At 43.6% G+C, this 13,774-nt stretch overlaps 1 protein-coding gene across 1 annotated transcript in view; it reads left to right on the top strand.

The window, feature by feature from the left end:
• The first annotated feature begins 3,035 nt into the window (after positions 1-3,035).
• The window catches only part of col7a1l (collagen type VII alpha 1-like), a 58,126-nt gene continuing 47,387 nt past the window's right edge, over positions 3,036-13,774 (top strand). Inside the window, exons 1-12 of the mRNA XM_069671194.1 lie at positions 3,036-3,111; positions 6,764-6,944; positions 7,897-8,056; positions 9,363-9,456; positions 10,349-10,522; positions 10,620-10,783; positions 11,254-11,383; positions 11,466-11,582; positions 12,293-12,448; positions 12,886-13,002; positions 13,088-13,234; positions 13,322-13,441. Of these exons, the coding sequence (XP_069527295.1) occupies positions 3,036-3,111; positions 6,764-6,944; positions 7,897-8,056; positions 9,363-9,456; positions 10,349-10,522; positions 10,620-10,783; positions 11,254-11,383; positions 11,466-11,582; positions 12,293-12,448; positions 12,886-13,002; positions 13,088-13,234; positions 13,322-13,441 (1,636 nt within the window). The remainder of the gene's footprint in view (positions 3,112-6,763; positions 6,945-7,896; positions 8,057-9,362; positions 9,457-10,348; positions 10,523-10,619; positions 10,784-11,253; positions 11,384-11,465; positions 11,583-12,292; positions 12,449-12,885; positions 13,003-13,087; positions 13,235-13,321; positions 13,442-13,774) is intronic.

The raw sequence follows: 13,774 nt of genomic DNA, 5'->3' as shown, positions 1-13,774 counted from the left end.
CATCAAAACACACATTTGTCCGCTCTGCACTTCAGTAATACGAAGATACATGCAGAGACAGATCTTAGATCCGCAATGGTATGTGAGGGGAGAATGTAGGTTTTTGGCTGTGTTACATTAGAGCTCAAACCCTGCCAGAGCTCACCTCCATCTGCAGAGGTTGTAAACTCGTCAGCCTTAAGCTATCCTGGCTTTGCCAAACCAGGTGGTCAAATCATACTGAGGAATTCAAATTGTTCCCATTGATCTGATTTATTATTTATGTCATTATAATGTGAATTTATGGTTTAAATATGTTAGCATTAGGCAACACGGATGATTGTGAATCTTGAAAGCCAAATGAAATCTCTCTTACGTCTGTAGCTGGGTGAAGGCAGATCTCTCTTTGATGTTCTGCTTATGAATCTGCAAAAAGCACACACTCACACACACGCAGAAACTTTGGCACACATGCACGCCTCTGCGGAGACGTGTGGGGGTGAGGAAGCTAATGTAAAACATAACAGCACAAACCATTTCCTAGATCACAGCAAACGCGCCGAGCGTGTTGCTCTCTGATGGGGGTTCATTCATTTCAAACGGGATAATCCGTTACTGCTGCATGATTCCTTTGCCAGTGCGTCGCTCGCTGATTTAAGTGTTGGATTTACTCTACTTAGGCATTGATTAGGCTTACTTAACTGAATGTTGTTGTAGCTCGTTCTGTTGATACATCACTCACGTTCTCAGTCAGCACACACTGAAGGTATTAAAACTTTCAGCTGAATTTGAAGTGGACCACTGAGCAGTAAAGACACTACAGTGTACAGTCGTTGTAGTATGACTCAATGGGAGATAAAATGCCAGTGAAGAAAAGTTTCAGAGGCAATGGATGCCTCCTCTTAGTGTTAGTCAGTCAAAAAGCTGTAGCCTTGGGGCTAATCTCTTCCATGCTAACCTGAAGTTTCCTCTGTCTGTCGAGTAAGAAACAGAGAAGGGTTTTCTGTTTCCCAGAGACTGCAGTGAAGAACAACTCTGCTCTCACCAGTCAGTCGTAGAATCTCATCTCATTTTGCTCACCTCCGATAGATCCACAACTAAGCTCTGACTTGGGCCTTACAGCTAGCAAACATCTAAGAAAAGAAACACACTCTGAGGACAGGATCACAGTAGAAAGACCCCCACATTTTGCGTGACAGTTACACAACTCAAATACACGCAAATCTCACCAGAGGCCAGGTGTATACTGTGATCAGACACACTTGTTGCCGATTTGCTATGGAGCTTCTTTTCTTGACAAATCGCAAGGTAGTATTTTCACCAGCATCGGAAGCGATTAGCCGTGCTGTCTCGACCTCAGCATTGAGGATAATCATCTCCGCTGTGTGAATTCCAGGGCATGGCGGGTCCTCAGGGAGTTAGGTTAATCCTCAGCGTAGGGCAGGTGCACATGGTCCGCAGGTTTGACCAGTCCAAACATCCTGTGAACCTCTGACAAGAGCTTCCTTCCTCACTCTTATTGAATTCACTGATCGCGGCTTTATCTCTCCACGTCTGCTGCTGATTTGATTTACACGTAATAATTCCAGTTGAGATTGAACAGATTGATCAATCATATTTTAACGTTGTCCAAATTATTACATCAACCAAGCAGCACAAAGTTTGACTTAGCCTAAGTCAGAGTGGCAGCCGTTATGAGCTGTCAATTTCAAGTCATGATTGGTTCGTCTCTTTCACTTATGTATGATGAATGATGGAAAACTTCCTTGAGCTTTATATGAACATGTCCATATTCACAACTTTCCAGTGTATTATTGTGAGTCCGTGGGAAATCAAGCCCAGCAGTTACATAGTCTATCCCACAAATCAAATGTCGGTCACATTTTAGGGTTTGATCCTGTAACTTTAAAGTCCCGATCAATGAAGTTAAGGCAAAAAACTTAAAGGGGTGTATTTTATGCTAATTTCAAGCTTCATATTTCACTCTGTGAAACGTGTGGAGTAGCTTAGCATCATTTACAGTTATAAAAACTCAAACTTGTGCTCTGTGCAGGCCCTCATACAGCCTCTGCCTGAAAACACTCAGTCAGCTCTGTCCCTTTAAGAAACCCCGCCCCTACAAGTCCGCTTTCTTCTGATTGGCCAGCTCAGCAAAGTGCAGCGTGTAGAAAAAACTATGTGAAACCTGGCGTTCACAGCAGCCTGCAGACTGAGCTGAGAAGCCTGGGGATTACTCCAGCATACTTTTACCTACAGATTTGAAACTTCACCCACGTTCAGTGTGGACATCAAACATTGCGACATTATATATATGTCTTAAAATGTGAAACAGCATAATACCCCCCCTTTAAGATAACTTTAATGGTCAATAACGTAAATTAAGGGTGTGCCAAAGGACTGTTTTCAAGCAGTCTGAACATAGTCAACAGTAGCAAGCATACAGGTTGAGCTTGGATGGAAGTCTGCCATTAAAGACACTTATTATGGATTCCCTGGGTAATAACTTTTAATGTTTATGTATGTCCTTTAATAGCTGGATTCATATCTGACACTTTTAAAGCCCTGTTGATGCTTTTATTTCCATGGTTGAGTTGTAAAACCGTTTACAAGGAGCGCTCCTGTCTGCAAATGTACACATACGATGATGGGAGCGAATAAAGTGCTAAGCTAATCTACATTGGCTCAAAATCAATAATTAAACATGAAAATGATTGCTTTGTTTTCAATGTATGGATAAAACTCGCAGACGTCAACACTCTGCACAGGTGCTTACCAAGCCGTCTCTCCTCGCACATACATTTATTTAACTTTTCCACTTGAGATATGCGAGGAAAACTCTTCAAAAGAGCAACGAGTCCTTTCCAAATTAAAAAGCGCTGATTGGGTTTGTCTTTGAGTGCCTCTAATGACTTTTTCTTCCTTCACTCTATTCATCTGTGTATTTTCAGATAAGAGGAAAGAAGAGTCAGAATTGATGATTGTGGAGTGGAACTCAGGACGGGGATTTGTGAAGAGAAGAACCGGGAGGAGGAGCAGGTGATCGAAGGAGGAAGAGCATGGGCCGCTCTTCTGTGTGGATCTTTCTCCTGTCCCTTTCTCTCTCCCATCAAAGCGTCGCAGCACAAGCTGAAGGTAATGGTTGATAGATTCATTTTCCTCTAATGCTACTGCTCTTGATTGTTTTCAGCAACCCTATAGCACCATCAAGCTTTTTTCTTCAGTCCATAATTTATTCAAATTCCAGTCAGTGACTCATTCTCTAAAACGAGCGTCAGATTCTGCCGACGGCTCTCATATATGTGCTTAATTCTGTCTGATTATATGACTCAGCTGTCTCTGATGCTTAGCCTACAGAGAGGGCAGGTGCTCACGGAACACAGTCCGCGCCAGTGCTTCATCATTAAACCTCCACACATGGATTGATGCACGGCGAAGACACTAACCCCGCTCCATTTTCTCTCCAGACTGTGTCTAGTCAGGGAATTCAAACATCTGCTCGCCTCCTGTACAGAACCGCACTCTGTCTGCCTGCCTGTCAAAAAGCATCCCCCCCCTAGATACAGAACCTTACCCTCAGGTGCTATTGGATGTCACCAAAAGGTCAATGAGCCAATCAAAAGTTTAGATTTCCTCCACCTGGGATGTGGTTGGCAGAACGTGAATGCTAAAGTTGTCGGGCAGAATTATGGAGGGATATAAATAGCCCAAGGCCATATGTGAAGCTGCTGCAGCGTCTTTGTATCTGTTGCCTGACTTAATTCACATGCACACACATCATTTGACTGCATGTTGCAACCTTTAGGGCCTAGTTTTTCAAATTGAACTTTAAAAGTTGCATGTGGTCAATTTCAAACCAACTGGCCAACTGACCTCTTATGAAGCTTTTAACCTTCTTTTAAGTCTGTTTTTGTTTTATAGTCAGTTTTAATCTGTCACAAACAGAACTCCAAATGAATGCATTTGCTAACATGTAAACCTGCATTCATGAAGTGTTGGAGTATTTGGGTATTTGGGTATCACGTAAATGCCCCCTCAAGTCTGAATAACTACACGGAAAGTTGGAGAAAACTTGCTGAGTTCACTAACTTGAAGTCAGATTAGGTTAGAAAAATGGCCGACAAAAGTTGCTCCCATATTGTGTAACATGGTATTTGATTGTAACCACTAGTTGCTGTCTACTTACAGCAGCCTAGATTAGTTCTGAGCGATAAAACACGACATATTGTCTTTTCTGTCTTTATAGTTCTTATCATGCTGATTTACGTCCAAGTGTTCAAGTTTTAAGTTTTAATTTGTTATTTGATGCTGTAAAAACGGCTCCTGCAACCAATCTGTTCCAGATTAGCAGAGTGGAGGACGATCTGTTAGAGGAGACGTAACTAAAACAATCACTATGGAAGTTGACATATCTGTGAACGTCTGCTTCAGACCAACACAAGAAGCTGTTCTGCTATTAAATACACCGACGTGCGTGATCTTCGTTGATTTTTCAGTAAGTTAAGTGTGTGTTTTTTGGTTTGCGGAAGTGGCTACGGCGGCTCCACCCGCCGATCTCTACTGCGCAGACTCTGGCTCCAAATGATGTCACCAGCGCAAGATGGCAGCGCCCGTCACAGGGGCTGTTTTGGCTTCGATTTTGTACAATGAGAGCAGATGGAGACACGTCATCCATCTGTATCATTGATTACAACTCAAAGCTCACGAACAGGCCGAAGTTGTAAGAAAAACTTGGTAACTCAGGCCTCGAAGGAGCATGTGAAAACAGGGTTAGGCATACCGACTAGATTATTATGGTTGGAGTCAAGAAGAATTAGGCGGTGGACACAACAATGACATATTAGGTAAAAGTTTTGGCAAACAACAAGGAAACATGATCAGTCATTACAATGTTGTTTCTCTTCAAGACAGCTAGTTCCTAACTTTATTTGTTTGCCGTTTTGTGCCGGGCGAGAAGCTTTGCAAGACGTCAAAAATGTTGTTTCACATCGTCAAAGCCTGGAGCTGTTTGTCAAAAGATGCTGCTGTCTGTTGCACTCAAGACAGAAAAGAATATATCAACAAATACTGACTCTCTGACATACTGATAATATGGTAGCGTAGAGCCAAACATACAGGGTTCAGTCCCTATGGTTGACCCGAGTGTCAACTTAATGTCAGCCTGCTGATTAGTAATAGGCTGCATGCTTCTCTTTGTGCTTTTGTTTCCAGCTACATAATGAACTGCATGAAATTCAAATTAGAACAACAACATTATGAGTGGTGCAGTAGATCCACTCGCTTGTTTACATCCACCGACTGCCCCACACGGCGCCGGAAACACATCCTGGGGGAATGACTGGGTATTTGTCACACTGACTGCGGGAAATGTTTACAATATTTCTATCATTTAATATTCCTGCCCCACACTTTGTAGCTCCTCCACCAATTACTGAAGTTTCTTCTTCTGCTTCTTCTTAGAGCAACTTTTACATTAATTTGTCTTGATAAAATCTGATGGCCCTTTGACTTCCTTAGACTGGCGCCCTCGGATGGTTTACATCTTTTCTCTTGATCTTGTTGGTACTGATTGCAGTAGTTCATCATTATTCCTCAGACTATTTCTTTCCTGGCAGAATTTTCTGCAGCGTTTGCTGTAGCCACTGAGCTACATCTAATGCGTAAATCAATGGTGCTCCAGCACAGAGGTGTACACAACCTTTGAGATATCAGCAAAGATAACCTTCAAGAAAAGCATTCCTAATCCCTCAGCATGCGCTGTCTCCTTATCCTTGGCATGTGGCTCTCACCTGCCAGCCCAGACAGACAAACTTGTGGATAATTGATCTTGTTTTTCAAGCTCGGTCTGTGTCTTCCTGACAGAGACCAGCCTCCAGTGTCTTCCGTGCTCAAAGTCTTTGCCGTGTTTCATGTGCTTTTGAACAAATCTGCGGAGTAGGAAATGTTAGCCGCATGTGTATGGCTACCTGTTCATATCAGGATGTTGTAGCATCCTTTTTATAATGAAATATAAGACAGCTCCAAAATAGCATCCCCGATTATATTTTGTTTCCCTGGTGGTTTGCCAGAGATGTATAGGTGTGTGAGGGGGAACATAATGTCAGGTCGCTACGGGCTGGAGACATATGTCACCCCCAGTGAATCCTGGGACTGCAGCCAAAGCAAGAAGGGCGAGATAATAGGGGCGAGAAGGCTCTGTAATGAAATAGAAGATAGCAGAGGAGCTGAGTTATCACTTACAGAACAATCAGCGGTGCCTATCTCTTATTCACTAGCCTAATCAATGCTGTCGTCACTGTGGTTTATTGCATATGGAATGCCAGAATATTGACTCAGGGGGCTTTTGCACACGCAGCAGGTTTCTGCATGAAGCTCGTACAGTGCTGCGGATCTATGTAGGGATGTGTGGAGGACGTAATGTATGTGTGTGCGGCTTTTTAAGTCCACATTAAAATGCATCTGAGTCCTGCCAAACGCAGCAGATCCTTATGTTAAACGCGATTGTTTGCTGGAACGAGGGGACTGACCCTGATTTTTGGGTGTGTTTACCTTATTATTCTAAGCGTTCCTCATCGCTGTACTAAAGTTTTATTGCTGGAGTGCTCGGAATATTGATAGTCTCTTTGGCTCACTTGTGTCTCATTAAAAATTCATGGGGATTTGTGTGGGGCTTTGGCTGCATGACAGGAGCAAGCGAGCAGAAAAAGCCCAACGTGATGGAACAACACTGCTATCTGGTGGCCGATACTGGAATGAAACATGTATTCCCTTGTTCTTCTTCCCTCAGCATGCAGGACGGTGGTGCAGGCAGACATAGTGTTTCTGGTGGATCAGTCGAGGAGTGTGGGCCAGACCAGCTTCTCCGTCGTCAAGGACTTCATCTCAGCCGTCGTCTCCTCCTTTAAGGACAGCGTGATGGGAGCTGAGGGGGTCCGCTTTGGAGTCACTGTGTTTGGGGATGTCCCGAGGTAAATGATAACACCTATGAAGACCTATTTCACTCATTACCACCAAGCATGACTCATTTAACTTTACAACAGGAAAACTTTCAAGAATTAATAACCACATTTCAAACTCAATTATTTTTTGCCTCTATTTTTGTGACTACAGACTTGGAACCCTTAGGCTATTGTCTGAGATGATATAGCTCCGGGCGTGCTCGGTTTAGCCAGCAGTTAGCCATAAATGACTTCCAGTCAAGACTTTATTTTCCACGTGCTGCATTGTCTACAGTCCAGTTAGCAACTTGAGAAGCGACCGTGTGTCAAAAGTGAAGTTAATTTGGACACGTCAGCAAAGTGAAAGACGTAATTTCTTGGTTCATTAAATCCCTCGGAGGAGCGCCCGTTCATCCGTCTCTGGTGAGTCTCAGTTTCACTGTAAATAGTGAGTTACACAGAGGCTGCACTCTGGATTAATACTGCGTTATGAACCTGAAAAAGACACTTGCAATCATCGGGTCTTACCTTTGCTGAAATTTCAACAACATGATGCAGATAAGTAAAAGGTGAAAATGAAGCTCTGTCAGGTCTGTCCTCAAGAGGAGAAAAAAACTACTTTTAAAATGCTTGTTTGTTGAACGGAGGTCAGATCGATAATTTCTGATGCATTCGAGGAAGTCGGGGAATCTGAACGCTGAACGCCTTTCTTGGCACAGCATCATGTTGAATTTCAGATCTAGAACGGATTGTTAGCTGTTAGCATGCAGATGATAAGAAGCTAAATCGTCATCAGATGACCTCTGATGGGAGCCGGGACTGTTTTTCCTGCATACGTCGCAGCCTGCTGATACGTGATTGGTCAATATTACTCGGACGACAAACGGAAACCAGAACATTCCCGATTCTACATTTCTACGTAGAATCTGTAAGTAGAGATTAAGTGACTACTTAAACCAGTCTCTGTTATCTTTCCTCTTAGGATGCGGATTGCTTTGACAGACTACAGCTCCCAGGAGGAGGTGCTCCGAGCCGTCAGAGACCTCCCCTACGAGGGTGGATCCAGGAGAACCGGTGATGCCCTCCAGTTTCTGGTTGACACCGTGTTCAGCCCCGCCATCAGTCGAGACCATGCCCCAAAGGTACAATACTTGAAGCAGTCCTGCACGTACTGTAGGTTATATCAAGCAGAATCAGAAGTAAAAGAGGTCACCCGGCTGTTAAACGCCTTCCAGTAAAAACTGACGGGCTTACTTCTCGTTAAATGCGTTACAAAGTCTGGACACACAAGCAACAGGGTAGTAATTGATTTAAGATTACAGCCCACACAGCAGAGCCTACTGTTTCCAGCTGGCAGCTGAAATACATAAATTGTATATTCTGGCTTTGTGCGAAAGGAAATAAATTGTCTGTATTTGTACTCCAAAGAACATGGTGGAAAAAAATCAACAAAACAAACTGGTCTCCCATTTTCTCTCCACTGTGAGTCTGATTAAACGCTCTTGTTTCATGCTTGGAATACAAACTCCGAGAGAAAGTTACAACTGGTAACACATTTTTATTTCGCTTTGGTTTGTCTTTGCTTGTTGAGGAAAAAAAGAAAAGGAGGCGATGCATTTTTTTTGCTCATGCTCAGTCGGCTGACAATAAGGGCGGGAAAAGTAGTGCCAAATTGTGTCAAACAAATACCCCCACTGATCTGGTTTGTCACAGGGTCCTAAATAAGGATGTGTCAAACTGGTTCTGATCTTAATATTGGACCCAAATAGTTTGGAACATGCTTTTACTAAAGCGCTTTTTCAAATATCCAAATGCCCTCCTTTCTGCCAGCTAAACTCCCTGCCAGTCTAACCCTGTTGTGCAGCCTCAGTGTAACACAGCTGGTTAGCATTCCAATCATCTCTCTATCTCCGAGTGTGCGTGCGAATCATCTTGCAGCAGCGGCGGCGGCAGGCACACTTGACGCGGGAAGGCAGAGAATTGAGGATTAAGGCTGATGTATTGAATCGTACAGCCAGAGCACATGCAGAAAAAGCAGCTACATTCTCATATTGATGCCTCTCCAGCCTCCCCCTCTGCTTCATTGACTGAGGGATGAACTCTGAATGAACTGAGTTAATTTTTTAGTAATGGCCGAATTAGCAGTCTCGGTTGCCAGGCGGCATCCTTGAATTCCGCTTTGTTTGATTTATTTAATCATGCCTTTAATTGTGAGTTAAACCATGTCAAAAGTCTGTGGAGGTTTGTGGAGCAGAATACTGTTTGCAAGTTTTATCCTTACAAAACATTGTTTGGAGGATGGATTAACCTTCATTGACTTTTAGCAAAACCAAAGAAATTTTTTTTGTATCAAAAAACTACAAAATCCATAAAAAACAGAAGCTGGTGAGTCAAATATGCCACACTATGTGTAATGACGTGTGATTTTCCCGTCTCTGTGCGACACAGATTGCCGTGCTGCTCACAAACGGGCGCTCAGAAGACCAGGTCGATGCCGCAGCCACAGCGGTAGCTGACAATGGGATTTCTCTCTTTTCAGTAGGTGAGTGTAAAACTTGTGAATTCTGTCAACATCACCACTGCAGCGTCCTCTCAGATTTTTATCCCAGCTCTGCCGGCTTATCTGCAGTGTTTGCAGTTAGAAATTCATGTCCTGTGTATTTGAATTCATTGGATTCAGTGTGGGTATTTGTGTGTGTGTGCGCTCATGCAGGTGTTTTCACTGTATATGCACGCGCAAACATGACAGCACCTGCTAAATATGTATGTATGAATAAGTGACTGATTAATTCAGCTCCTGTCCTGTATATGTACACTGTCTGATACCGTGGCTGGCATCAGCAAAGCCACTTTATCCTACACCTTTCCCCCTTTTCGCTCATAAATACAAACTGCTGTTTATCCAGTAGTTTACTCACACTCTCTCTCCCACACACACATAAGCACACAAGCCAACAACTTACTCCTCTCAACTGGGAGCGCTGCAATAATTACTGCTCATTAGCCGATGGTGTGCTAATCGCAGCCATTTTTCATTAGGCGATTCGGTGTCCCCCGTTCGCACCTCTGACACCGGGGCCTGCTACACTCGTTTATCACTCCTGCAGAGAAGCTCCACGTGCAGCTTGTGCACTGGAGCAACACATAGACACACATATGTGCAGGTAAACACATCAAAGTGCATGTTGGGTACATACAAACAACTCAGGTGCAGGTTTCAGGTAACTGTAGCTGTGAGTTAACTCTCCCTGAAGACACCAAACACAGTTATCTGTTTTATGAGTATGTGCATATTTTCTCGAGTTGAAACAAATCACCTAAAACGCCACAGCTCCCCCTAGTGGTGTTACTTTGAAAGTATGTGATCCCAGTCAAACAAAGCCCTGTCATATCAGTGGATTAAGTATGCTATCTTGTGGCTATCCTGTGACCAGGTGTTCGAGGAGCTGATGAGTCAGAGCTGAGGAGGATCGTGTCAGAGCCCCATGAGGAGCACATATTGCTGGGTGCCGACTACTCTCTCCTGGAAACAATCCTTCCCAAACTGTCCCGCAGAGTGTGTTTCACCGCCTCTGAACCCCCGCGCCCCGTGAAAACCTACCAGCCTGGTGAGTTCAAAAGTTCTCACGACAAACTTATTTGAATACCAAACGGGTCGAAAAGTCTAATAAATATGAATAATCTTTCTTTCTTTACCGATCCTAGTTAAAGAGCCTGTGGTGGGTCCCAGAGACCTGCAGGTTAGCGAGCTGGCCCACAGTTCCCTCAGACTGACATGGACCCAGGCTACGAGTGATGTCACCGGGTATCGTCTCCTGGTCACCCCTCTCAACTCCAAGGGACACCTCCTCTCCCTCCAGCAGAGACAGGTGAGGGCTTGTGCTTGAGCGTGATAGTTGTGTTGCTTCTGAGCTGCACAAAAATATTGCTCTAACTACAAAGCTTGTAAGTCATCATATATTTTGTGGCAATAACAGGAGGGTCTTGCAGAGAGCTAAGTAGAAATGGCTGGGAATATTGACTGACGTGGAACTTGAGTGTTCGATCAAATAGCAGACACATCTTTGAGTCCTTCATTCAGGGAAACATGCTTTCATATATCGCAATGATGATGTCCTTTCCTCCCGAAACATCATCTGCATATCGTCCCTTAATTCTTAAGAGCGCTCACGATCGTCCTCAGAATCTCATTTCATTTCAAAGCTGTTGGTCACCTCTCACTGACCGATGAGGATGCTGGTGTTTAACTGAGGTGGACAGCTGTCTTAATCAATCATCTTTCTCTTCACTTTTCTCACACACACTGAGCTCAATCTGCTCTCTTCTGTGTGTGTAACAGATTGATCTGAAGGCAGACGTGAGCACCGCCGTGGTGACGGAGCTGAGTCCTAAGACGGACTACTCCCTCACTGTGTATGCCATCTACCCCAGCCTCATAGGAGACTCTGCAACAATCAACGCCCAGACAAGTAGGTGTTACACATATCAAATACAATGAAATACTTCTGTTCATTTTGTGGCCTTCTTATGGGGCATGTTTCTGTCTTTCAGCCCCTTTGCCTCAGGTGTCAAACTTTCGTGTTATTGAGGAGGGTCTGTTCTCTCTGCGCCTGGGCTGGACGCCTCCTCTTGGGAAGCTGAACGGATTCAAGATCTTCATCCCAAGATGTATGCTGACATCACACCATGCATTTATGACTATTTTGACCCCAGATACATTGTAGTATTTAGAGAAACACCTGCTTTGAATTTATTGCTGGTAAAGATGTATAATTAAATCTAGCATCCAAAATAATTTTAAGTCATGATCTTTGGCACCAACTATGGCAATAAACTGTAATTGCGGGAGCACACTTCCCAGATATCCAGACAGTGTCACATGTGTGACGTCCCCGGTTGGCTCCGGTTGTAACTCTTGATTTCCCTCGCTGACGGTCTCTTTCCTTTTCAGACTGTTTGCCTTCATCTGAGCGTCGAGTTTGTTTCTTTTTCTTTGGATTTTCACTTATTTTTGAAGTTGTATCTGTAGTCATCCATCTTGTCTTTGTTTGTTCAGCCATAGTAGATTACTGTTTACTCTCAACACTTGCAGAGACCGGAAAAGCAGCCGCTTAGCTCCGCCTACCCTCTCTGGCAGACCAACCACTGCTGAGTGATGGAAACACATCACTAACTGGGCGTGGCTTGTGATTTTTTCCATGAAAGTCGCCACAGACATCCAGTCTGTAATACTGTGAATGCAAAGGCTTTCATCAGTGGGCTCAATCAGCATTGTGTTACCTCATTTGGCGATAGATAGTGACTTGACAAACATTTATTTACATGAAAATCTTCTTATTATAACAATTATTAATTCTTCTTGTTTTCTTTTTCTGCAGCCAATCGACCAGGATTTACTTACGAGCACCTGCTCCCTGGAGACACCTCGTCTCATGTGATTGACAGCCTGGAGGAGGATAAGAAATACATTGTCAGCATTTATGCTGTTTACCCTCAGGGACCAAGTGAACCTGTTTCAGTCGTGGGCAAGACATGTGAGTTTGATCAGTTCTATTAATTTATCCAAACATAACTTTCTCACACTTTTAAAGAATGATTTTATCACAAAACCATTTAATAGAGGATAAAAAAAGATGTAAAAAGGAAGCGAACGCTAACGTGTAGTACCTCAATATGTCCACAAGAGGGTGATGTTGTTCAAGAAAGAATATGAGCATTAGATCTATTGCATGCAGTAAGGCTCATTTATCTCCATTTCATGCAATGGTAGAGATATGTCTCTAGAGGTTTTGTTTTAATTTAAAATTATTTAGATGTTTCATTTCATTTTAGTGCTTTAAATAAGCTTCATTTCCCTTCAAAAATCTGATTAAATAACCTTACTCTTTCTCATTATAATGGCTATAACTTCACTTTATTACTAAAAGGAAATATTGACTTTTCCTTGTATAATTGTCTCCATGTTTCACAGTAAAGCTCGTACCAGTTAAGCAGTTCCTCGTCCAAAACGCCACCACTGACACCGTCCAAGCGAGGTGGGTGTCGGTTAAAGGGGCCACAGGATACCGTCTGACATGGGCAGCCCCAGGTACTGTTGTAGCAGAGAAAACGTACACTTGTTTTTGTGACATACAGCCAAAAATTCAGTGCCCCGGTGCCTCTGTGTATTCCAGATGGCCACATAGAGAACATAAACCTCGGAGACACCTTTAACTTCTACATGATCCAGGGACTCAACCCAGGCTCTGAGTACACCATCACCATCAACCCCATCTTTGGAGACACGGAGGGACCTGTCATCACAACCACAATCAAGACGTGTAAGCAGGATGCTTGCTAGGAAGTAAAAAATACAGACATGAGTGAGCAGCAGATTTAAAGCCTCTCTGTCTCTGTTTGTGTGTCAGTGGAAAGCAGTGCAGTGCAAACGCTGAAGGTGTCTGCTGTGAGCACAAGCGCAGCTGTCGTCTCGTGGAACAGCGTCCCGGGAGCCACCGGATACAGACTTGCGTGGGGACCCACTCCAGGTGATTACTTTTCTGTCTCTTTCAACCTTCCTGTTTTGTTGATGTCTAATTTAAACGTCTTCCAATGATATACTTCCAAAGTAGTTTTCAGACAGGCCATTTGCTTTTATATTCATGCTCGTCCAGGTTTTCTGATGTTAGCTTGACAGACTCTGCCAACAGCCTTTGAAATGCCTCTGCTTCACAATGGACACATCCAGTCTGCTAGCAGGATGTGACAGATGGGGGACTCACTTTGATGAAATACAAACGTGTGTCCAGACAAGTGGCGCTCTGATGCTGCCAGTAAAGAGTAATAAATTGAAAGACATAGGGATGTGACTGTTCTGTCGA

The sequence above is a fragment of the Semicossyphus pulcher genome, unplaced genomic scaffold (assembly GCF_022749685.1).
Source record: "Semicossyphus pulcher isolate SPU_LCO1_2020_fin unplaced genomic scaffold, fSemPul1.0.p SCAF_20, whole genome shotgun sequence".
Lineage (NCBI taxonomy): Eukaryota > Metazoa > Chordata > Actinopteri > Labriformes > Labridae > Semicossyphus > Semicossyphus pulcher.
Note: the sequence above shows the minus strand (reverse complement) of the source record. Positions and strands in the feature narration are given on the sequence as shown.